Source organism: Sphaerulina musiva, assembly GCF_000320565.1.
Source record: "Sphaerulina musiva SO2202 unplaced genomic scaffold SEPMUscaffold_2, whole genome shotgun sequence".
NCBI classification, from domain to species: domain Eukaryota; kingdom Fungi; phylum Ascomycota; class Dothideomycetes; order Mycosphaerellales; family Mycosphaerellaceae; genus Sphaerulina; species Sphaerulina musiva.
In genome coordinates, this window is record NW_016017384.1 from 598,662 (window position 1) to 622,749 (window position 24,088).

At 51.5% G+C, this 24,088-nt stretch overlaps 7 protein-coding genes across 7 annotated transcripts; 6 read left to right on the forward strand and 1 right to left on the reverse strand.

Annotated features, from left to right (window-relative positions):
• The first annotated feature begins 154 nt into the window (after window positions 1-154).
• On the forward strand, window positions 155-2,694 carry SEPMUDRAFT_123439 (uncharacterized protein). The gene is made up of 3 exons (XM_016901841.1): window positions 155-1,151; window positions 1,213-1,435; window positions 1,533-2,694. The coding sequence occupies exons 1-3, from the start codon at window positions 962-964 to the stop codon at window positions 2,608-2,610; spliced, it is 1,491 nt and encodes a 496-aa protein (XP_016763176.1). The 5' UTR covers window positions 155-961; the 3' UTR covers window positions 2,611-2,694.
• Window positions 2,695-3,123: 429 nt separating this feature from the next.
• On the forward strand, window positions 3,124-5,521 carry SEPMUDRAFT_147040 (uncharacterized protein). The gene has a single exon (XM_016904046.1). The coding sequence runs from the start codon at window positions 3,179-3,181 to the stop codon at window positions 4,817-4,819; it is 1,641 nt and encodes a 546-aa protein (XP_016763177.1). The 5' UTR covers window positions 3,124-3,178; the 3' UTR covers window positions 4,820-5,521.
• A 644-nt stretch (window positions 5,522-6,165) lies between these two features.
• Window positions 6,166-9,182, forward strand: SEPMUDRAFT_59460 (Transp_cyt_pur-domain-containing protein; the record flags this gene model as incomplete). The annotated part of the gene is made up of 13 exons (XM_016909493.1): window positions 6,166-6,315; window positions 6,409-6,426; window positions 6,565-6,690; window positions 6,807-7,065; window positions 7,186-7,518; window positions 7,640-7,736; window positions 7,823-7,852; window positions 7,933-8,052; window positions 8,183-8,269; window positions 8,386-8,462; window positions 8,544-8,660; window positions 8,765-8,833; window positions 8,920-9,182. The coding sequence occupies 13 exons, from the start codon at window positions 6,166-6,168 to the stop codon at window positions 9,180-9,182; spliced, it is 1,746 nt and encodes a 581-aa protein (XP_016763178.1).
• A 911-nt stretch (window positions 9,183-10,093) lies between these two features.
• Window positions 10,094-11,508, forward strand: SEPMUDRAFT_39495 (aryl-alcohol dehydrogenase Aad14; the record flags this gene model as incomplete). Its single annotated transcript, XM_016908745.1, has 4 exons — window positions 10,094-10,565; window positions 10,656-10,888; window positions 11,000-11,212; window positions 11,284-11,508. The coding sequence occupies 4 exons, from the start codon at window positions 10,094-10,096 to the stop codon at window positions 11,506-11,508; spliced, it is 1,143 nt and encodes a 380-aa protein (XP_016763179.1).
• A 374-nt stretch (window positions 11,509-11,882) lies between these two features.
• On the reverse strand, window positions 11,883-16,280 carry SEPMUDRAFT_147042 (pyruvate dehydrogenase complex). The gene is made up of 7 exons (XM_016904047.1): window positions 16,046-16,280; window positions 15,932-15,981; window positions 15,650-15,873; window positions 13,952-15,579; window positions 12,825-13,862; window positions 12,415-12,744; window positions 11,883-12,313 (listed from the first exon to the last, which is right to left on the reverse strand). The coding sequence occupies exons 1-4, from the start codon at window positions 16,132-16,134 to the stop codon at window positions 14,461-14,463; spliced, it is 1,482 nt and encodes a 493-aa protein (XP_016763180.1). The 5' UTR covers window positions 16,135-16,280; the 3' UTR covers window positions 11,883-12,313; window positions 12,415-12,744; window positions 12,825-13,862; window positions 13,952-14,460.
• Window positions 11,945-14,041, forward strand: SEPMUDRAFT_114186 (pyruvate decarboxylase; the record flags this gene model as incomplete). Its single annotated transcript, XM_016901080.1, has 4 exons — window positions 11,945-12,313; window positions 12,415-12,744; window positions 12,825-13,862; window positions 13,952-14,041. 4 exons carry the CDS (start codon window positions 11,945-11,947, stop codon window positions 14,039-14,041), a joined length of 1,827 nt encoding a protein of 608 aa, XP_016763181.1.
• Window positions 16,281-16,798: 518 nt separating the features above from the next.
• On the forward strand, window positions 16,799-23,137 carry SEPMUDRAFT_147043 (uncharacterized protein). The gene has a single exon (XM_016904048.1). The coding sequence runs from the start codon at window positions 16,928-16,930 to the stop codon at window positions 22,991-22,993; it is 6,066 nt and encodes a 2,021-aa protein (XP_016763182.1). The 5' UTR covers window positions 16,799-16,927; the 3' UTR covers window positions 22,994-23,137.
• Window positions 23,138-24,088: the final 951 nt, after the last annotated feature.

A 24,088-nucleotide genomic window follows, 5' to 3' on the forward strand; every position in this document is an offset into this window, starting at 1 on the left:
CGCCATTGAAGCCCAGACGACGCCCTGATTGGACCGCTATAACCATCTGCTTGCGCCGTACCGAGATCGAAGCTAACTAGGTATGTAAGGTAGGTAGTCGGCCTCGAAGCTGCGTCATTGTCATACCTACATCACCTCCCGTGTCCGTGTGCTGCTGCTTTGCATACCTGTACTGTGATTACAGCTTGGAGTCCATCCAGTATATCTTGCATCCAGGTTCCTCCACCGACACTCATCTTCCTCGTAGGTACTACCACTGCCAGTGCATGGAACGTGAATCGATCGTGCCAAGACTCCATCTCACCACGGCCGCCAACGGAAACATCACCAACTCACACTACGTACGGGACACTTCACAAGCCCAGGATTGCATTCACTTCTTGCCTTTGCGAGATTTCCGGACAGTAGCATGGAAAGTTTAAAGACAGCAATCGGGCTCGGCGATGCCACCACAGCTTCTGCCAACAATGAGACCGCCGGACATGAGCCATTGAACGGTGTGTCGGGAGCGGGCACAGCAGATCAGCCTTATGATTCTGGGAATTTGGAAGATTCGCATCTCACCACTGGCACAACGAGTGACCATACAAGTGAGTCAGAATCCCAAGTCTGCCGGTCTTGTACGCCGCGGCCCTAATTTGGTGTGTACTTGGCAGCTATTGCCAACTCCAAAGATGTTGCCGCACCTCTCAAATCGCTCGCTACCGATGAGAAGGAAGCAGCACCGGCTGGAGGCATTCTGGGGAGTCTTGCGTCTGCCGTTGGACTTGGTGGAGCAGCGACTACAGACCCATCCACCCATGAGCAACAAAAAAATTCAGTACCAGGCTCATCGACCCATGAGCAACAAACAACAGCATTACCAGACTCCAGAACGACTAGCCATGGCGATGTCGAGCAGTCTCATGGTGCCAGCACCCAGACCAGTGCAGGTACACGACCATTGAACCATGACATTGGCATGAGCAAACATGACCCGGCAACCTCGAATCAAGGCTTGCAGTTCGTGGGCGGAACAAGTACACCAACCTCAGCTGTCTCACGTGGCAACGGGCCACAAAGCCGTTCGGCAATATCAAAAGCGGTCGATGAGGGCGCCCTCGAACGGCGTGAAGATCCTGCCCACTCCGACAAGAGCTTGGCATTTATCTGTAAGCCTGCCTCTGCCTACGCCTCGTATATTTGAAAGTACCCACTGATAATCTGCTATAGCTGCACCAAAGCAGACGCACACTACCGATCCAATAGTACCGAAGACGACCGAACATGAGCCACATTCTGGCACTTTGGGTGGCTACACCATAGGCCAGCCCCTCGGCACTACGCAAAACAAGGCTGTTGAGCCTGTCTCTGCTGGCCTGCCTGTTGGTATGGATTCAAAGAAAACCGCCACGATCGAGCCATATCCTACTCCCAAGGACCCTCAGAATCTCAGGTAAGTCAATCGGCAAGAGTAAGGTAATACAGATGCCCCCAGCATGTGATCCAATAGACTTCACATGAGGCATGGGAGATATTCTGACTTGCTGCAGCAACCCAACAGCAGCAGGCCCCGATACAACGTATAATCCTCAACCGCTTGACCAGGACGGGGACAAGCCAGTGCAGACAGGACCAGCATTCATCTCGTCGCTATTCAGTAATCCGTTCATGAAACGAGAGAATGTTTCTAGTACCTCCGAGGATGCTGACTTGGACCCCAAATTCCAAGCTCCCCAGATCTCAGCACCATCATCTGAGGCACAGGGGAACACGGCGCGCGTCCAGCCTGCTGATGGCAAGGGGCCTGTGGCTACGCAGTCGTCAGCAGCAACCAATGGGGCAGACTCGATCGTGGTCGAGCCACGAGGAGACAGCGGTACGTTGCTGCCAAATCACCTTGGCCCCAATGTGCCTCCTGGTGCAGCATCGCCCAAGCGCGAGAAGGGCAAAGGTAAGATGTACGGTGATGCCGATAGCATTAGCACACGATCGAGTCTCACGAGGAACGAGTCTATCACCACAAGCCAGACTGGTCCGTCGACTATTGACAGTCGACGCTTTTCATCGCACACCCCTGGCAAGATACCAACGGCTGGTGGTATCATTCTGGGTGAAAGAGCCGGGCAGGATCGAGAAAGGCGTGCAAGCCTTGCTCCTAGTGGTCATTCGGCAGTGACAACCGAACCTCATCATGCCGGTCGAGAGTCCTTGCAGAAAGTTGCTGAAGACGCTGAGCAAACGCGAGTCGCGCCAGTAGCACCATCTACACCAGCTGTCCGCTCTTCCAGCCCTACTGCGGCGCCAACATCTACAACATCCACACCAGCGGCACTGCCAAAAGACAGCACAGATGCGTCAAAGTCTCCCACTTCTGGACGTGTGCCAGGTACAGAAAGCGGCAGCTTAGCCTCACCGACTTCCCCTCCTGCGAATGCGTCTCGCTTCTCTGAACAAGGTATTCGTGGTTCGGATGTCACGTCTGATATTGCAGCTTCGTCAACACCGGCGGAGCGGAAGCCCAGTTTGGTCACTAGAATTGGTCGGAAACTGAGCATCAGATCAAAACATGGGAGGTCAGGCACTTCAGCGTCGACGTCGCACCCTGACACCATAGCGGAGACGAAGTGAGCATGAAACGAAGTCTCTTCACCGAGCCTAGATATACCCCTGTCGTACATAGTACATAGAGAGAAAAGGACTTATGGATAGCTGATAGTGTGCATTGCTGCTACTGCAGCCTGTCTACCATTCCAAACGAGTTCATGCCATCGAGTTCGTGCTATGCCCTGGGACATATTATATTTATGGCAGATGCAGACCCAGTCCCGGGAAGGTGCGGCCCGTCGGACCCGGGCCCACTTCTTCTCCGTGAAGTGAATCTCTACAGTTCGGACAGAAGCGCAAATACCTTCATGCTATGAACACCGCGAAACTTGCCATTGACCCCCTTTGGCAATGTCTATGCCCGTCATGGACGTTGCCAGCCTTACCACGAACGTCTCGCGTGCTCAGCAACAGCCGTCAAGCATCAGCGCCCCGATGCTTGCGACCATGGACCGCGAGCTCATCACATGGCGCGCAGCAGAGACCAATTCCGCTCGCAGGAAACGTGGAACGACGACACCGCCGGCATTATGCAACCGATGGCGCTCAAAAAGAGGCTGAGAAGCTACGGAATGTGCGAGTCGATTTCGACATGGAGCCGGAAGAAACGCGCTTTCTGTACGGGCGACTTCGTTCGTATGCTGCGCGAGGAAAGACACACTGGTGTCAGGAGATTGCTGAATATCTCGTGACGGCACGAAGAGAGCGGCCAAATCTACAGCTGTACAACGCTCTGATCTTAAGCAATATTCACAATGAGTTTGGTGCGGCCTGGAGGGTCCATGATCTGCTGGATGAGATGCGGAAGGACGGCATGTCGCCAGATGTCGGGACATGTCACGCCGTGCTGAAGGTGCTGAGCGTCCATCTCGATCACCTGCTCCGGACGGAAATCCTCGACTATATGCACAAAAGATGGTTACAGATTACGGAAGAAGGCTGGCACGATATGGTTGCTGGAATGCTGCGAGAGGGTCTCTTCGAGCAGGCACTCGAGAGGTTGGACAAGATGAGACGGGCGCAAATGCAGATTGAGCCATGGTTACATGATATGGCGGTGTTCATGCTGTGCGATGCTGGCGAGATCGAGGAGGCGTTTCGAATCATGCGAACGCGATACGATGCCGGAGAGGTGGCGTTACGACAAGCAGTATGGTCATATTTGCTCGATAAGGGCAGCGAAGCTCGACATTATCATGCTACGTCCTTGGTGTGGATGAGCCAGGTCAACCAAGGCTACCTCAATCCATCATCTGGAACATGCTTGAACATACTTGCGACAGCAGCTCAGGCCGGCGATGCTGCAATGGCCACCGAAGTCTTCACCCATCTGAGCAAAAGAGGGACTGCATTCAAGCCCATTCACTTTGAACTGTTGATCACGGCCTACCTCTCCGCCAACCCACCTGACCTCGGACGTGCAATCAGTATCCTCACCATCATGCCACTCGAGAAGATGGAGCCGACGATAGCCCAAACCAGGGAGATTTTCCTCTATCTCAAAGACAAACCCGCTTTGATCAAACAGGCGTTAATCACTCTCCAAGAATTGCATGCCCAGGATCGGAAGATATCCATCACCATTCTCAATCTCCTCATCGAATGTTACGTTGAGCAAAAGAACCTGCCGGAGGCCTTGAAAGTGTACAAGCTGATACACACGTTTGCACCTCTTGGCTACGGAGCGCAAAAATCTTTTGCCAACATTGAGACTTTCAATCTTCTGCTCAAAGGCTGTCGGGTCACCCACCCGCCCGATGAGCGGCAAGCCTCCTTCCTCGTATCGGAACTTCTCGCACTACGTGTGACACCGACAGCAATGACCTACGACCGACTCATCCTCTGTTTCGTTGAAGCTGCCAAATACGCGCTGGGCAGATGTCGAGAGATGACGGATCCCGAACAGATGCAGGCCGAGCATAGCAGAGCAGTGGAGCTTGTGGATTGGTCTTTTCGTCATTTTGCAGATATGCAGCCACTGGGCTGGATGCCTCGATACGGCACACTGGAGCTCCTCGCGGTACAGCTCGCATATGTTGGGGATGATCGTTGCTGGGATGTCCTCCAGGCTGCTGAGGACCAAAGCGAAAAGGTGGAAGGGTTTGAGCAGAAGGGCCATTTTGCGAGAAGGAGTGTCGAGAATGCATGGGAAACTTGTCACAGAGCACAGAAAGCACAGCCTGGTACATCTGAGGAAGATAGCGACGTGGCAGCGATCTCGGCTTGGTCATGAGCGGCGCCATACGTTCAGCCTACAGTCAGAGATGCATCCTACCTGAATACCTCTCGGCTCTCGATTCATCATGCAGGCTGTACTGTATAATGGGACTGATAGGGAGACTCATTCTCCACAGGCCATGCTTGGCAACACATGCTACTTCTGATTCGCGAGTTCGGCACTTGCATCAAAGTGCTGTCCGATGCGATGGGGACCATGGGCATGGGGTATGGTTATCCACCCCTGATCCATGTCCTGACCAACCCGATCAGCACTGTTGGCAGAAGACATCAGCCGGCCAATCACAGCGTGACGAACCTCGTTCCCCCCAGAGCATTATCGGCGTCAGCTCTCGCGACAGTTGAGATTCTCTTATCGAAGCCTGCTGATTTGAAGCTCTCCTCTGCAGACCTTGCCAACGGCCAGATGTTGCATGTCGGCCGCGGCCAGCAGACCCGGATTGCGGGAGCGAGAGAGGGAGAGATAGGGAGCATAGACTACTGCCCGTGCTACTGGTGGAGTGAAGGATGGATGCCTGCTGAGAAGTTAGAAGCATGCCGTCGGAGTGGAAGATGCTTGTTCGAGCTTGTGATGGGAACGGTACATGCAGGGTATAACTGCGTTTGTTGTACTCTAGAGAGATAGAGAACGACTGTTCGCTTTTTGCACGCGACAGCCATGTGCTCTCCTCCTTTTATTCCTGCTGGGTAGACCATGGGAACTACTTATCTCCAGAAGAGAAGATGAGAAAGATCCCGGCAAAGTTGGTGACAATGTGCATAGGTAGATACCTAGGTAGGTAATTGTGGGTTTTTTTCCGTTTTCCTTTCATCAGGTTGTAACTTGTTGTTCTCTTCCGCCGTGCCCTTTTTTCTAAAAACACACCTACACACTACCAGCTACCTGACCAGGCTGACGGTTACTCATCATACGCTACATGACCTGCCTCACATGCTTTTCTTCTTCATGCTTCTCCCCTGAAGACATTTCTTGACCCGCCGATAAGGCTTTTTGTATCTTGTCGACGTATCTTCAGCCATTATTACCTACCTAAGGTACTCTTACTCTTACTCCTACAAACTACAAACTACAAACTCTACCTCACTCAGCCTTACTCTCCACTCTCCGCTCTCCCTCTACCCTCTACCTTCCACCTTTTCACAAATTCCTTCTATCTCATGAAGCGAATCAACAAGAAAGAAATATAACCACCCACCCACCCGACCGACGAAACCGACCGACGAAAACGAACATGTCCTCCTCTCTCGACTTTGGAGGAGGAGGAGAGACTCGAAACCGTACCTCCTCCTCATCGTCATGGAAAGAGAAATTAGCTGTCGCACATCCTAAAACGGGAACGTATGCGATTGATCAGTATACTTGTCCTGGTGAGTAATAATAATGATAATAATAGTGATAGTGGTGATGGTGGTGGTTGGTGGTCTGACTCGATTTTAGATTTGGTACCGTTGGATAAAACTCGACGGACGTGGGGAGGATGGGATTATGTGGTGAGTTTTCGCATCCTTTGTATTTCTTCTTTTTTGGCGTGAAAGATGTGTATGTGATGTGCTGACTTATTATCGTGTTGTCTTTTGTTGTAGACGTATTGGTCGACTGGTGTAAGTATTGAAAGAAGAAGAATGAAGCATTCTTCAGATGAGAGGAAGAGATAAAAAAGAAAAGAAAAAGAAAAAGAGTAGTCGGGAGTGAGTGAATGGGTAAGGAAGGATACTAAAAAAAACAAAAACAAAATCTAGGGTTTCGCAATCTACAACTACTCGACAGGATCGGCTCTCATCGCCTTTGGATTAAGTGGAAAACAAGCTCTCGCCGCAGGAATTTTCTCTCCCATTGCTCTCGCAGCTTTGTGTGTATTTTGTGGTGTAAGTTGTGAAAAAGAAAAAGCCAAAAAAAAAGATCCCCAACAACCACACCAACACCAACACCATACCCCCCTCCAAAATATCAACTAACAAAATATCTTTTTTCCTCCTCAAAGTGGATCGGAGGAAGCCATCACGTCACCTACACCGTCGCCTCACGAATGAGCTGGGGAATGCGAGGCACTTACTTCGCCGTGTTTATCCGTCTCATGCCCGGTCTCGTCTGGGATGGAATTGAAGCCTGGTGGGGAGGACAAGCCGTTTCGACCATGATTGGAACCATGTCTCTCCGCTGGGCAAATTGGACACATCCCTTGGCTCAGGGAACGATGGAGTTGAAAGATTTTGTGGGATTTGTGATTTATTATGTTGTTTGTAAGTTTTCTTTTTCTTTTTTCTTTCTTTAAACCCCCCCTTTTTTGTTTTTATTTTTTTTATTTTTTTTTTTTGCCACTGAGGAAGACTGATTTTTATATTTTTTTCTTCTGTAAACAGACCTAATAGTCATGTGGCTCCCCCCCGAAAAAATGCATCGACCCTTCATGGTATCCTGCGTCGGCTTCACCCTGACCGTTTTCGGACTTTTGATCTGGTCCGTCCACCACTCCAACAACACGGGCGGGCCCTACTTCGCTCGCGACTACCAACCGGACGCACTTTTAGCAAACTCGCTGCCCTGGGCGGTAATTTATGGAGCGACTTCCGTGTTGGGAAACGTCGGAGTGGTGACGTTGTCGCAGGCGGATTGGTGTCGATTTGCGAAGAATGGGAATCGGATTCCGATGATTGCGCAGATTGTTGCTTGTCCGTTGATGATTTATGCGGCTTGTATGTGGAATTGGACCCTCCCCCTTTTTTTTCTTTTTTTTGGGGGGGGGAGAGATGTGTTGTTTTTGGGTGGAGTTGGGGAAGCTGGTATGCTGATGCTGATGCTGATGGTGAAATCTAGATGCTCTGGGAATCGTCGTCACTTCTGCTGCGAGTCAAACGCTGGGTTCGGCATTATGGCAGCCATATTTACTCCTCCGAGCGATTCAAAAGTATCAGTACGTTTACTTGTCGACACAGGAGACATCCCTTTTCTTTGTACCCGTCAGGGGAACGAATTGCTAACACTTTTTCCCCTCCCCAGTAACAACTCCCCACGCTCTCGAGCTGCAGTGTAAGTCCCATCATATTTTCCACGGCTTCTTTACGATGATGATGATGATGATGAGCGCTAGCTAACCTCGTTTTGGTCAGATTTTTCGCCTCTGCAACTTGCGCGTACGCTCAAGTTTGCGTCAATATTGTTCTGAATAGTGTTTCTTCCGCTATGGATCTTACTGCTTGGTCACCGAAATATTTGAATATTAGGAGAGGGTGAGTAGTAGAAGAAAAGGAAGAAGAAGAGTGCTTCACTTAGTCTATTTGATTGGAGCCCGATTGATCGGGGGAAAAAAAGAAAAGCAAGTCGAAATTACAAAACTGACACGAGATTCTTTTCTTCTAGTGCATACTTGATCGCTGCAGTGGGCATCGCTGTCAATCCCTGGCAACTCACTGCTACGGCTCAGACTTTTATTGCCGTTCTCAATGGGTGTGTTGATCTTTCTTTTTTCTTTTTTTCTTTCTTTTTTGGTTCTCGCCGACAAGCATACTACCGATTGCAAGTCACTCACTCACTCACTCACTGATGTTGTGATTAAAATGCAGATTTGGCATCTTCTACGGTCCATGCTCTGGAATCCTCATTGCCGATTTTTGGATTGTGAGAAAAAGATTTGTCAAAAGTGGGTCGTTCCCCCCCCCTCTCCCTAAGATCTTGTTCGTGTGGTATGGTATGTGTACTGACGATTAATTGTGAAATCTAGTGGATGACTTGTATCGTGGTAATGAGCAATCCGTATACTGGTACTGGCATGGTTTCAATTGGAGAGCGTTTTTGGCGTTTTCTTTGGCTATTACGCCTGCTATGCCAGGATATATCAGTGAGTCTCTCTCTCTCTCTCTCTCTCTCTCTCTGGATGAATTCATCATCTCCTCAATCAACATACTGACAATTCTTTTTTCTTTCTCTTTTTCTTCCTCGTAGTTGGCTGCTCAGATCTCAACCAACCACCGAATGCATGGATGAAACTCAGCAGATTAGGGTTTATTACAGGTGAGTGAGAAATAGAGAGGAAAAAAGGAACCCCCGCCCCCCCCCCCCAAAAAAACCGCTACCTAACAACAACACAAAAAACACAGGATTCACCCTCTCCATGTTCTTCTACTACCTCTTCAACAAAATCGCGCCTCCTCCCGGCCTCGGGCTCGGAGAGCGCAAGCACGACGAAGACACATTAATTCTCCCGTCGGCGTATCGGCAGGATGTTCCCACGCAAGGAAGATTCTCGTGCGTGTTGGATGGAGAGGCGGTGAGTATGTCGGGTCGATCTTCGGAGAGGGAAAAGGATGGCGATGAAGGGGGAGGTGAGAAGAAGGTTTCGGCGGTGGTGCATGCGTTTTGATGATGATGATTTTGAGGATTGATTTTTGATTTTGATTTTTGATGATGGGGATTGATTGCGATGAGGGAAGGGGGAGGTGGAGGGAGAGGAGAGGGAGAGGGAGAGGGGAGGGAGAGGGAGAGGGAGAGGTGGTTTGTTGCTTTGTTTGAGAGATACCTTACCTCCGTACCTACGAGGTTCTTAAGGGGGTTGTTATTACCGACATGTAGTCTGTTTTGATTTCCTAGTCAAGTCACAAGTGAATATATAGACTGTTCAAGGAGGTTAGAGCCGGACCGGTTACATGGTAGCTGTCAAGTGTATAATCGGGGTCCGTATATCACAGATAATGTACGGAGGTAGCTTATGGTTCGACTTTGCGGTAGGAGAGACATGACTAGGGGAAGTTCTTGGCTGCAGTGGAGAAGACGCTCTCATTATTAATCACCCCACACATATCAACTTACCTTAGGTACCTTATGAATTTATGAAAGAAAACACCAAATGGAGTTGTACAAGATTGAGAGCATGGAAATAAGGGAATATCGCTGCTTTTTCATCCATCAAGGAGTTGTTTCTCATTATACCACGAACAATGTCCCTTTAGGTACTCATGTTGTAAAGACTACCGCCAAGTACAGCTGCATCCATCCCTTGCGCCTGTGTAAGCAAGACAGAACATCGACAATGATTCGATATGATCGGCACATCACCCCACGGACTTTGCGGCGTTTACCCTCACTCGCAGACATGGAGGAGGGAGGGGCCCTCTCCAATGGCATCACTACCGGAGAGGAGGTATAAAGAGGAGAAAAGGCGGTCCAGGAACTTTTCCCTTCTCACCAAAACACCTTCTACCAACACCACCACCACCACCACAACCTACTCTCCCCTCCTATACCACCGACCTACACCTCGCCATCATGGCCGCCATGTTCCAGCCTGCACCGGCACCAGCCACCCCTCTGGGCCGCTACCGAGTCTTGTCGTCCACTGCCGGTGTGCGAGTGTCGCCCCTCCAGCTGGGCGCCATGAGCATTGGAGATGCCTGGAACGATTTCATGGGCAGCATGAGCAAGGAAGACAGCTTCAAGCTGCTCGACGCCTTTGAGGCTGCCGGTGGCAACTTCATCGACACTGCCAACAATTACCAGAATGAGCAGTCGGAAGAGTGGATTGGAGAGTGGATGCAGAAGAAGAAGAACCGTGACTTCATGGTCATTGCCACCAAGTTCACCACCTGCTACAAGATGGAGAAGGACGGCAAGGGCAAGACGGTCAACCATGCCGGCAACCACAAGCGCTCGCTTCATGTCAGTTTGCGGGACAGCTTGGCCAAACTCCAGACGGACTACATTGACATTCTGTATCTGCACTGGTGGGATTGGACCACCAGCATTGAGGGTAAGACAGGCAGCCCTCTCCCCACCCCCTCGAGAGATGGTCCCGAGATGGTCCCATAGCCATAGGTTTTCGCTAACACGAATGATGCAGAGATCATGGACTCGCTTGATGCCATGGTCAAGTCGGGCAAGGTTCTCTACCTCGGAATTTCAGACACTCCTGCCTGGATCGTGTCTGCCGCGAACGAGTACGCCAAGTCACACGGCAAGACCCAGTTCTCCATCTACCAGGGCAGATGGAACGTCATGCTCCGCGACTTTGAGCGGGATATTCTTCCCATGGCTCGCCACTACGGCATGGCTCTCGCTCCGTGGGATGCCATTGTGAGTTTCTCCTCGCATGCATACATGCCTACATGCATACATGCCTACATGCATTCATGCATGCATGCATGAAATATACTTCCGGGCCGCCGTTCACTGACATATCTCTAGGGCGGAGGAAAGTTCCAGACCAAGAAGCAGCTGGAGGAGCGCAAGAAGAACAATGAAGGCTTGCGCAGCATCATGGGCCAAGGACAGAATGAAAAAGAGGCCAAAATGTCCGCAGCACTGGAGAAGGTGGCCAATGCCCATGGCTTAGAGTCCCCAACCGCCGTGGCCCTGGCATATGTGATGGCCAAGGCACCGAATGTCTTCCCCATTGTGGTAAGTCACTGCTGGGAAATCACTGCTGCCCTCCCTGTGCAATTGCTGACCCAATTCGTTTCTTGATATAGGGTGGTCGCAAAGTCGAGCACCTTCACCAAAACATCAAGTCCTTGGAGATTAAGCTCTCGCAGGAGCAAATCGACGAGCTGGAGAGCGTGCTCGACTTCGAAGTCGGCTTCCCCAACAACTTCATCGGGCCCGACCCTCATATCACGGGACAGGCATCGGGTCTGCTCGGCGCAATAGCCCCCATGGCGTTTGTCAAGTCTGGCTTGCCCATTGGCCACGAATAGATATTCACTGCTACAGTCGAAACGTCCAAAAAGTGTAATGAGATAACGGTTGTATAGATCTGAGTGTGTGTGTGTGTCATCTACCTCAAACCACGAAGAGATGCCTGATTCATTGCCCTCGGTTAGTATCGGTCCATGGTAGGACAGGTCACGTGGAATCCTCCTGTCTTGAGCCGAGCAGGCTCTGACTTCACGTACCCACGCCATGCCATGGGATGGACAGGCCATAGACCTTTGCTATGCCGCACTGAGTCACTATTAAGGCGGTCCCACTCTCACTCGTATAGGTTGGTATTCTTCTTCTCTCACAGACTTGTTTTCAACCACCCATAGCTCCCTCTTGGGAACATTCCTCTCCCCACCACCACCACATCCCTCCATTTCCTCCATTTCCTCCTCCTCCTCCCATCATCACCATCACTCCTCACCCAAAAAAATGCCTCACTCCCTAACCACCCCCCCTCGCACCGTCAACATCGCCGAATACCTCTTCACCCGCCTCCGCCAACTCGGCTGCCTCTCCTGCCACGGCCTCCCCGGAGATTTCTCCTTGCGCATGTTAGATTTCGTGCACAGCAGCGGCGTGCAATGGGTCGGGAATTGCAATGAATTAAACGCGGGCTATGCAGCCGATGCATATGCCCGACTCAATGGCCTCGGAGCTCTGTGTACGACATTTGGAGTCGGTGAACTTTCGGCTGTGAATGCTGTTGCTGGATCGTATGCGGAACGGGTTCCTGTTGTGCATATTGTTGGCACGCCTGGGAGGAAGAGTCAGAGGGAGGGGATGTTGTTGCATCATACTGTGAGTTTTTCTTTTTTTTTTCTTTTTTTTCGTTACTGTGAAAAAGAGATTCTTCTTCTTTTTCTACTACCTACTGACGACTTGATGATATCTATCTATAGCTCGGAAACGGCGATTTCCGCGTCTTCGCCCGAATCCATCAAGAAATCACAATTGCGCAAACCAATCTCCTCGATCCGATTACTGCTCCTGCAGAAATCGATCGTGTGCTCGCCATTTGTTACAAAGATTCTCAACCCGTGTATATTCAATTACCGACGGATATGGTCGATCAGGCCGTGGATGCGAGTTTGTTGGAAATCCCGATTGATACGAGACCGCGCGCGAGTAATTCCGAAGCGGAGGAATTGGCGTTGCAGATTGTGTTGGAGAAGATTTATAAGGCGAGACGACCGGTGTTTTTGGTTGATGGGGCGGCGCAGAGGAGGAGGGTGAGTTTTTTTTCACCTTTTCTTTTTCGCTCGACACGAGAGCGAGTCTTTTTTGACTGACAATTTTTTTTTTCTTACAGATCCTCCCCGCCGTCAGCGCCCTCATCCGCAAAGCCCCTCTCCCCGTCTTCGTCGCGCCCATGGGCAAAGGGACCGTCGACGAAGATCTCCCCAACTTTGTCGGCCTCTACGCAGGAGCTGCATCACATCCGGAAGTCGCTGCTGCGTTGGAAAGTAGCGATTTGGTGATTACCATTGGCACCATCCAATCGGATCTCAACACGGCGGGTTTTACGTATCAATTCAGTAAATTGAATACGATCGATATCGAATACGATTGTGTCGCGGTGGGATATGCGAAATTCGAAAAAGTATATTTTAAATCTTTTGTTCCGAAATTGGAGCAGGCGTTGGAGGTGGAAAAATTGTCTTGTTGCGCTTTGGAAATTCCGAAGAAAATCGGTGCTGCAACAGCAGCAGAAGACACGACGTCAAATGATCTGATCGCCTCCTCCTCCTCCTCATCAACCCCTCCAACAGAAGAAGAACAAGACCTCATCACCCACGAATACCTCTGGCCCCGCCTCTCCACCTTCCTCCGCTCAAACGACATCCTGATCACCGAAACCGGAACCTCCTTCATGGGAATTTGGGAAACCCTCCTCCCTCGCAACGTCACCCTCATCAATCAAATCCTCTGGAGCAGCATCGGCTACGGCGTCGGAGCCGCTCAAGGTGCAGCCTTGTACGCTCGCGAACACAACCTTCAAAATTCAGACTCTCCTCAACAACATAAAAGAGTCATATGTTTCGAAGGCGATGGAAGTTTTCAACTGACTTGTCAAGAACTTTCTACGATTATGAGGTTGGAATTGGATGTTATTATGTTTGTCATTGAGAATGATGGGTATGAGATTGAGAGGTGGGTGCATGGACCTGAGGCGCATTATAATGATATTCAGAGGTGGCAGTATAGTAAAATTCCGGAGGTGTTGACTGTGGAGGAGGAGGGGGAAAATAAGAAGAAGAGGGTGAAGACTTGGAAGGTTAGAGGGAGGAGGGAGTTGGAGGAGTTGTTGAGGGATGAGGAGGGATTTGGGAGGGGGAAGGGGTTGCAGGTTAGTTTTTTTTTGTCCCCTTTTTTTTCTTTCCTTTTGCCTTTCCACACAGACGATGCTAACGAAAGGTTTTTCTTCCTTCAAAAAAGTTTGTGGAAATGCACATGGCGAGAGGAGATGCTCCGAAGAATTTACGAGAATTTGCGGTGAATGCTGCAAAGAGGAATAGTACTAAGTAACGTGTCATGAAAGGAGTGACGGGAGCAACAATCGTACATTCATGGGTCAGCGAAAGGTACAACTTGGTATATGTTCATTTACATCATGCAAAAGAAAGGGAGAGAGAAAAAGATAGACTGAGAGAGAGAAGAGACATTTCGTGCTCTTTTGATACATCATCCTCACAAAACGGGTACCCGATACACGCAATAACATGCATCACGCTAGCCGAAAACTTGATATTTCCCTCGCACCGCTGATGAGAGATCCATCTGTACTCCTCCTCCCCCAACTCGCTCACTGTACACGCAAGTCCCGCGCAAAAAAGAAAATGCAATTCGTCCTCGACTGCTACTTTGATACACAGCCGGGACTTTGTCCTCTTGACTCACCATCGCCTGTCGAATATCGTGTTGATCCCACGCCTCATCGTCGTGCTCTATAGAAGAAGCTCCAAGGGGTTCTCAATGACCTTCTTCAGCTCACGCATGAATTCGCCTCCCACGGCTCCGTCCACCACCTTGTGGTCAAACGAGCCCGTCAGTACAATTTGCTCGTCCCACTCGACGCCCTCACCATCCTCACTGGGCACGGCAACCTTCTTCACTGCTCCGACAGCCAGAATCGTTGCTTGAGGGGGGTTGATGACAGCAGTGAATCGGTCAATCGCATTGTTCATGCCCATGTTGGAAATGGTGATGGTGCCGCCCTGGTACTCTTCGGGCTTCAGCTTCCCATCTCGGGCGCGCTTGCCAAGATCCTTGATTTGCGATGAGACAGCCTCGAGACCAGATCCAGTGACGTTCTTGACAATGGGAGTCATGAGTCCGACAGGGGTGGCGACAGCGACTGAGACATCGACCGTGTTGTGTTGGCGGATGAAGACTTTGCCATTCTCCTCACGCCATGAGCTGTTGGCAGCGGGAACCTTGCGGGCAGCATATGCGAGGGCCTTGACGAGAAAGTCGTTTACCGAGAGCTTGTACTTGCCCTCGCCGGACGTGTTCAATGCGGCGCGGAGCTTCAGGAGCTTCGAAACGGAGACGGTAGAAGCGACAAAGTAGTGAGGGTTCTGGTTCATGGAATCGGTCAGGCGCTTGGCGATCGTCTTGCGCATGGACGACGCCTCGACATCTTCGTAGCTTGGGGCCGCAGCAACACCGGCGACTGCTGGGGCGGCACTCGTGCTGGATGGCTTCGCGCTTTCGACATCCTTCTTGGTGATGCGACCACCTGGTCCGGTGCCCTTGATACCCTTGAGAGACACTCCCTTCTCGAGCGCGAGCTTCGCAAGAGCCGGGCCGATGGTGGATCGCTCGATGGAAGGCTGCAGTCTTTCGCCAGTGGACTCGGACTCGACAGCCTTTGGTGCTTCCTCCTTTGGTGCAGGGGGTGCGGTGCCAGAGCCTGGGTTGCCCGGGGCCTCCGATGCCTCTGCCGTTTCCTGTCCGCCCTCCTTCTTGCTCTCCGGCGCACTCTTGTCGCCACCGGCATCTTCAATGCTGAATCCCTCAAATGCTGAGATATCTCCGCCCTCCTCAATCATGACCGCAATTGGCTGCATCGCGCGATTAGCTTAGCCTGGCCTTTTTTTTTTCTCGCGCTCTCGGCCTTTTTTTTGTACTCACATTTCCCACTGCAATATCCTTCTCGCCCGAGTCTTTGAGAATCGCTGCGAGCACACCCTCTTCTTGGAACTCAAAATCCATCTGTGCCTTGTCTGTCTCGATCTCCACCAACACATCTCCGGGGGAGAGGGTGTCTCCGGGCTTCTTCTGCCATGTGCCAATGTTTCCGGCGGTCATCGTGGGGGAGAGGGCAGGCATGGATATGACGGTGTGGGGTGGGTAGGCTGTTCGAATGGGGTCAGAGCTGTATTCAGCGGCATGAGGAGTATCTGTTGGGCGTACATTTGGAGGCATAGTATCTGGCCAAGGCCGAGAGCGCGGGTATTCTGCTGCTGAGAAGGCATTGCCGTCAGTGTCTGATGGCGGCGATGGATCAAGAGCAGCGGGATGGCATACGTCGCAGCATGTTGTGTCTTCAGCTGTGTCCAGGCGCCTCGTGTTGCGACTGAGCGCGAGGTCCGGGCAAGCAGCGATGCGGCGGCCATTGTCTTCCGGCAGCTGTGGTAGCTCTGCTCTGCAGCTGGCGAGAAGAGGAAGTGAGCGGCAGAACGCCAAACTCCTCGGGGAGCGATGTGCGAAGGGCGCGAGCGTGGTGTGCGTGTGTGTGTGTATGTAGGGGGGAGAAGCGGAGAGGAAGGGAAGTTGGATGGTGAGGGTGAAGGTGAGGGTGAGAGTGTGGGTGGTACGACAAGCAACGGAAGTGGTTGAGAGCTGGAATCTATTTTGCGGAGCGTGTCGCGGAGTTGCACTTTCGGCCCTTCCAATGCATCTAGTAATATCCTGCCTGTCTGCCTCATCCTGCCCACATTCACACGCACTACTCTCCTCCGCCCCCGAAAAGCTGCCACGTTGACCCATGCATCGTGCGTCTGGCCTGTAGGTAAGTGAAGTAGAGACGCGTGATATGAGCTCGCGTCTGTAACTTTTTCCTTCTACACGGCCACTCAGGAGGTACCTCTCTCTCACACACATGTACCAGACAATCCGGCCTATTGGCGACACCTTTCATAGGGCTGAACTGCGCTAGCCTCGCAATAGCCTTCCTTAGGTTTGGACAAAGCGAACTTCCATATATCGAGAACGAGCCTAAGCTACTTCTAGTCTGCGGACTCCTATATACCACACACCCACACACACCCACACATATACCACTGCTACCACCAACTGGCCCATTCGATCTCCACGTGTCCGTTCGATTTCAAAGGAGCAATGCCGCGAGTATAGCATGCCCGCAGGGACAGTTGCTTCCATCTAGATCCGCATTCACTGAGCCTGCTGATGGCGGGAGAGGACTTGACGGCTGCCCCGGAGATGCAGCCGCCGCGACGCGATGGGGATGAGGTTGAGGATGATGGGATTGCGGACACGACACCTTCGCAGAACAACATGGAGAAGGAGGACGAGGACGCTGAGCCGGCATACGAGCAAGTCGACCTAAACGACGATGCTGTCGAGCATGGGGGGACCACGTCGCCAGATGCTGAGGATAAGGATAAGCCACAGGAGCCTGAGCCGCAAGCTGTCGACAATACCGAACTCCAGCAGCCGGGCTCTTCAACACCCCATCACGAGCCCAACGTTCCCTCCGCGTCCGAACATGTGGCCTCGCCGCCGCCTGCGACTCCGTCGGCTCCTGATACACCCACATCACGCTCCGTCTCCGGCGCGACTCGACCACGAACCGACTCGCAGTCCACGACAGCGACCACTGCTACGAAGAGCTCTGTCCGGTCCACGCGGACCAGCATGGTATTTGTGGTGTCCGCGCTGGAAAGCATTGCAGCTTCCAAAGATGCTCGTAAGCGGAAAGAGCTGGGAGACTCCGCCCAGCGAGCTCTGTCGGCCATCAGGACTGCGCACGGTGATGCTTCGCAGATCGACCCCGAGGTCATGTTCGAGCCCTTGAGCCTGGCTTCGGAGTCGTCCACTGAAGCTGTCGTGGTGTCTGCGCTGGACTGCATTGGCAAGCTGATCAGCTACTCGTACTTTTCCATTGCTGCCCCTTCGGACGATGTACCTGTGGATCGGAGGAGGCCACCTCTCATCGACCGGGCAATAGACACCATATGCGACTGCTTTCAGGGGGAATCAACGCCCGTCAATGTGCAGATGCAGATCATCAAAAGCTTGTTGTCGGCCATTCTGGATGAGAAGATTGTGGTGCATGGTGCAGGCTTGCTTAAGAGTGTCCGGCAGACGTATAACATCTTCTTGTTGAGCAAGAACAGTGCGAACCAACACATTGCGCAGGGGACCCTGATGCAGATGGTCGGCACGGTATTTGAGCGCGTCAAGCTACGGATTGCGAACAAAGCAGCACGAGCTCCTAACGGCCCTGGCCTGGGCAGCTTAGGCAGTCCTAGTGTGTATGCTCACTCGGATGTGTCATCGGCCACTGCAGGCGACGAGACTCCTTCGGTTGCGGATGTGCAAACGCCTGATGAAGAGAAGGCGCAGCCGAAGATGACACTCCAGACCTTCGAGACTCGAAAGTCTTTTGATGATGCTCGAATTACAGACAGTGCCCCTACAATGGTGACCAAGGCCAAGAGGCCTCGCGATCGGCCGTCGAGGACTGGCCCCGGTCCGGATATTCCGTCAATCACTGTACGGGACGACAAGCAAGAGGCTGTAGCTGAGGACGAAGAAGAGGACGAGATCTATATCAAGGACGCATTCCTGATATTTCGGGCTATGTGCAAGCTGTCAACCAAGGCACTGCGCGTCGAAGATGCTGTGGACGTCAAATCTCAGGGCATGCGATCGAAGCTGTTGAGCTTGCACATCATCCATACTGTGCTTTTCAATCACTTTGTGGTTTTTACTTCTCCGCATGCTACCATCCGAAGCTCATCGAATACCGATCCCACCGCGTTCACTCAGGCGGTGAAACAATATCTGTGTCTGAGTCTGAGCAGAAATGGCGCAAGCAGTATTAATAAAGTCTTTGAAGTCTCGGCGGAGATTTTCTCGTTGATGATGAAACATTTACGATCCCAACTCAAGCGGGAATTGGAAGTCTTCCTCAAAGAGATCTACATTACGATACTGGACAAACGCAATGCTCCGCATTGGCAAAAGAGCTATATCGTACAGCACATCTTTGGGCGGATCGGGTCAGATCCGCGCACGTTGGTCGAAATCTATTTGAATTACGACTGCGATCGGCAGGCTCTTGACAATATGTATCAGCGCATGATTGAGCATGTGAGTAAAATGGCCAGTCAGCCGGTGACGATCAACGGTCTACAGGAACAGGCGTATGCAGACGCCGCCTCGAAGCAGAACAGTGCATCCAACGACTGGCGAGAACGAGGAACAATGCCGCCCAGCCTCACAACGGCCAGCATGAGCTCGTCGCACGATACCGACCAGGCGTATCCTCCCGAGTATGCGATGAAGATGCAAAGTCTCGAGTGTTTGCTTGACACGCTCAGGAGTATGGTCAACTGGAGTCAGGAAGCTCGAGCCGAAGCGTCCAGCAGCACATTGGCAGACACGGACTCACGCCTCTCTCTGGAAGGTCAGCGAGAAAGCATGGACACACGGCTTGCTGGCGAGTCAGCAGATGTACACCCTGCCACTCCTCGCTTGGCAGACACTCCACTACCAGAAGATGACCCCGAGGAGCTGGAAAAGGTCAAGCAGAAGAAGACAGCGTTGAATAACGCTGTCCGTGCGTTCAACTTCAAGCCGAAGAAAGGCATCAAGTCGCTGATAAAGGAAGGCTTCATTGCTTCTTCAGACCCCAGAGACATTGCCGCGTTCTTCTCTGGTAACGAGCGAATCGACAAAAAGTCGCTTGGAGAGTTTCTTGGCGAGGGTGATGAAGACAACATCAAGATCATGCACGCCTTCGTGGACAACATGGACTTCTCGAGGACGAGGTTCGTGGATGCCTTGCGACGATTCTTGCAATCTTTTCGGCTGCCAGGTGAGGCGCAGAAGATTGATCGTTTGATGCTCAAATTCGCCGAACGCTATCTGACTGGGAACCCTGCCGCGTTCGCCAATGCTGACACAGCTTACGTGCTTGCTTACAGCGTCATCATGTTGAATACTGACCAGCACTCTGCGCAAGTGAAGAAGCGCATGACGGTGGAAGACTTTATTAAAAACAATCGCGGCATCAATGATTCTGCAGATCTGCCCGATGAGTATCTGCAGGGCATCTTCGACGAGATTGCCCAGAATGAGATTGTATTGGACACAGAGCGCGCAAACGCTGCGAACTTGGGCATACTTCCGCAACAGCCCAGCGGGCTCGTCAATACCCTTGCCAATGTTGGACGCGACCTCCAGAGAGAGGCATATGCGCAAGCAAGTGAGGAGATGAGTAATCGCACAGAATTGCTGTTCAAACACCTACTCAAGGCACAAAAACGTGCGGGAGGTGGAGCAGCCGCTGCTGCGAAGGGCAGGTATCTTGTTGCGAGCTCATATCGACATATTGGACCTATGTTCGAAGTGACGTGGATGAGCTTCCTCACTGCGTTGTCTGGTGCTGCCCAAGAAAGCCAAAATGTCGACACGATTCGTTTGTGTATGGAGGGCCAAAAGCTTGCAATACGTATTGCGTGCCTGTTCGATCTGGAGGACCCGCGGCAAGCCTTTGTTTCCAGCTTATCGCGGAGCACCAACCTGTATAATCTGTCCGAGATGAAGGCAAAGAACGTGGAAGCACTGCGGGCACTCATCGAGATTGCATATACAGAAGGCAATTATCTCAAGGAGAGTTGGAGAGACGTGTTGACGTCGGTGTCTCAGCTCGATCGGTTCCAGCTCATCTCGAGTGGCGTGGAGGAAGGTGCTGTTCCTGACGTCCTCAGGGCAAATGGCGGATCCGATGGGTCACAGGCAAATGGTCAGGGCAGGAGGAGCACTCAGATCCAAAGACGGCCATCCGGGCGCAATGGAAACCATGGCGCGTATCAGGCAGACATTGCAGAAGATGCCAGGAGCGCTGATATGATCCGCGGAGTGGATCGCATCTTCACAAATACCGCCAACCTCTCCGGGACAGCCATCGTCGACTTTGTCAAGGCTCTCACGCAAGTCAGCTGGCAAGAGATTCAGTCATCTGGGAAGTCAGATACGCCACGAACGTATTCTCTACAAAAACTGGTGGAAATCTCGGGCTACAATATGCTTCGAGTCAAGTTTGAGTGGACTAGTATCTGGAAAATTCTGGGTCAACACTTTATTGATGTAGGTTGTCACAACAATACGCATGTCGTCTTCTTTGCGCTCAACAGCTTGAGACAGCTGAGTATGCGCTTCATGGAGATTGAGGAGCTGCCCGGCTTCCAGTTTCAAAAAGACTTTCTCAAGCCTTTTGAGCTGATTCTCAGCAATGCACAGCAATCACAAGTCAAAGATATGGTCCTGCGGTGTCTGATACAGATGATACAAGCAAGAGGCGACATGATCCGGTCGGGATGGAGAACCATGTTTGGCGTGTTCACTGTGGCTGCCAGAGAGCCGTACGAGAGCATCGTCAACCTGGCCTTTGACAACGTCACACAAGTGTACAACGAGCGTTTCGGCGTGGTGCTCTCCCAATCGGCTTTTGCTGACATGATTGTGTGTTTGACCGAGTTCAGCAAGAATAGCAAGTTTCAGAAGAAGAGCTTACAGGCCATCGAGACTCTCCGCTCGACTGTGCCAAAGATGCTGAGAACACCAGAGTGCCCACTCAGCCAGAAGGCTCCGGGACTGAAGGATGCACCACAGGCAGCAAATATCCCCAAACAACCGGTTCGACGAACGCAAGAAGAGCAGTACTGGTTCCCAGTACTGTTCGCTTTCCACGATGTGCTCATGACTGGAGAAGATCTCGAAGTACGGTCACGAGCGTTAAACTATCTCTTCGATACGCTTACCAACTATGGTGGCGAGTTTCCTCGAGACTTCTGGGATGTACTTTGGCGACAACTACTCATGCCGATATTCATGGTGCTCAGAGATCGCAAGTCCGTGAATGTGGAGGCTGCGAATTCGGAAGAGTTGTCAGTCTGGTTATCGACTACACTGATTCAAGCACTGCGAAACATGATTAGCTTGTTCACACACTTCTTTGAGAGCCTCGAGTATATGCTTGATCGCTTTTTGGAGTTGCTCACGTTATGCATATGTCAAGAGAACGACACGCTAGCGCGCATTGGAAGTAACTGCTTGCAGCAGCTGATTTTGCAGAACGTGAAGAAGTTCAGTCCTGGGCACTGGGAGAAGATTGTGGCTGCATTTGTTGATCTTTTCGCAAAGACGGAAGCCAAAGAGCTCTTCTCGGCTGCGACTTCATCGACCTACAATCGAGATCGAGACACATCCAACGGTGCACACGATGTGCCCAAGCCCACGCCTCGCGATCTCGCCATGGACGACGCAGCATCTGTCATGACTGCAAATACCAACGCGTTTGGCGTCAACGGCTTCGATGACGAACGAGCCAATGGCACCGAACGCGTCCCAGCCACGCCTGTTCCACTCTCCTCGGACCACGATGGTGAGCGCTCACCGTCACCAGCCAGACGAAAGGTTTCCCTTGAAGACTTCAGCAATACGACTCCGACACGGCAAGCACCTGTCGTTGTGACAGCGGCCCGCCGACGGTACTTTAACCAAATCATCACCAAGTGCGTGCTCCAGCTCCTGATGATCGAGACGGTCTCGGAGCTCTTTAACAACGACGCGGTGTACGCATCGATACCGTCTCACCTCCTGCTCGGATTAATGGCTCTGCTCAAGAAGTCGTATCACTTTGCCAAACGATTCAACGAGGATCGCAAACTACGAGCGAACCTCTTCCGGGAGGGGTTCATGAAGCAACCGCCGAATTTGCTGAAGCAAGAATCCGGTTCGGCGTCGGTGTATGTTTCGATATTGTTGCGAATGTACGCGGACACGTCATCGGAACGAGCGGCGAGTCGACCGGAGACGGAACATGCATTGATCCCGTTGTGCAAGGACATTATCGCGTCCTACATTGGACTTGACGACGAAACGCAACAACGCAACATTGTGACGTGGAGGCCGGTGGTGATTGATGTGTTGGAAGGCGTGGTGGCATTCCCGGATGCGGAATTCAACAAGCATGTGGAGGAATTTGCGCCGTTGGCGGTCGGACTGATGGCACGTGACATGGGAGGCGAATTACAGCGAGTGGTCATGGGAGTGTGGCAGCGGGTGTGCGAGACGAAACTGGGCATTGAAATGCCCGAGCATATTTTGCATGCAAAGGAAGGGGGACCATCGAGTCCGGGCGGGAGTGTGACGAGAGAACGTCCGGGAGTGTTTGGCACGCGGAGAGGGAGTCGAGCGTATAGTCTGACCAGTGGGCGATGAAAACATCATGTTTTTTTTTGTTGTTCATGAAATCTGATCATGAATTGAATGAGAAGAGATAGAAGATATGATGTGAGCGAGAGCGAGAGTGAGAGTTTTGCCATGCAGCAACAATTAGCGACAACAACAAACCACCATGACAGCAGAAGAGCATCATGAGAATGAGCATGCATCTTTTCCATTATACAAGTAGGTACTTCATCACGAAGAAGGACTCTTCAGAGCCTTTTCCGAGCTTACAACTCAGTCGTGCAAGCCCAGGAAGGTAGTATAGAGAAGAGGTTAACTAGGTAAGGTACATACATACCTACCCACAAAGGTCCATACATGTACCTGAGATAGGCTTTTGAAGTCTCTCTGCCGTATGTATGTAAGGTAAGGTCAGGTCAGGTATGCATGTGTACGTCTTTTGTACTATGTAAGGTAAGGTAAGGGTAAGGTAGATTGTAGTCTTGTACCGAGAAACGATGAGAAAAGGGTGTCCTGACAGCTAGGTTTGTGTAATGTCAAATTGTACTACTTTAACTACTTTAACTACTACCTACCTGACCTTATAGTACCTATACTGGAGTAGTACTGTAGTACTGTAGGAGGTAGTACTTGCATCACATGCAGTACAACATCGGTAGCGTGGATCCGTAGCGAGCCGTGGAGTACAAGTTTCACATTTTGAAGAAAAAAACAAAACAGTTCTTTTTTGGTACCTTGTAAGAGGTCTAGTTTTGGTTTTTTTCCAGAATGGCTATGGAATGATGCGGAGTACTGTCTCTTTGTCGGAGGTAGTTGATGAAAGGAGGATCAGAGGATGATGATTAGAGGAAAGGGATAGGGAAGGGGAGTGAGACTGAGACAGATGGCTCAGCGCTTCCACGAGCAGAGTGAGGACCGTAATCTCTCTTTCTTTCTTTCTTTCTTTCTTTCTCTCTCGCATTGGGCATCACTCACCACGCTATAGTAGAGAGGGTCAAGTGACAAAAGCAAGTTGTAAGCGCTCCCAGCGAGACGGCGCGTGTCGGCTTGGCTCTTTTTTTTTTGTTTGTTCACGCATTGACCGCCTTTGCCTTGCTTCGTCGTTTGCCGATCTCCTTCTTCTTT

What these genes read in the sequence shown, in the direction of transcription:
- SEPMUDRAFT_147042 (XM_016904047.1), bottom strand. Translation starts at nt 16,134, where the DNA reads ATGGCCGCCGCATCGCTGCTTGCCCGGACCTCGCGCTCAGTCGCAACA. An exon ending in CAGATACTATGCCTCCAAAT is followed by an intron (nt 15,874 to 15,931) that starts GTACGCCCAACA and finishes CCATTCGAACAG; the next exon opens with CCTACCCACCCCACACCGTC. An exon ending in AGGATATTGCAGTGGGAAAT is followed by an intron (nt 15,580 to 15,649) that starts GTGAGTACAAAA and finishes CGCGCGATGCAG; the next exon opens with CCAATTGCGGTCATGATTGA.
- SEPMUDRAFT_147040 (XM_016904046.1), top strand. Translation starts at nt 3,179, where the DNA reads ATGGAGCCGGAAGAAACGCGCTTTCTGTACGGGCGACTTCGTTCGTAT.
- SEPMUDRAFT_147043 (XM_016904048.1), top strand. Translation starts at nt 16,928, where the DNA reads ATGGCGGGAGAGGACTTGACGGCTGCCCCGGAGATGCAGCCGCCGCGA.
- SEPMUDRAFT_123439 (XM_016901841.1), top strand. Translation starts at nt 962, where the DNA reads ATGAGCAAACATGACCCGGCAACCTCGAATCAAGGCTTGCAGTTCGTG. An exon ending in CAAGAGCTTGGCATTTATCT is followed by an intron (nt 1,152 to 1,212) that starts GTAAGCCTGCCT and finishes AATCTGCTATAG; the next exon opens with CTGCACCAAAGCAGACGCAC. An exon ending in AAGGACCCTCAGAATCTCAG is followed by an intron (nt 1,436 to 1,532) that starts GTAAGTCAATCG and finishes GACTTGCTGCAG; the next exon opens with CAACCCAACAGCAGCAGGCC.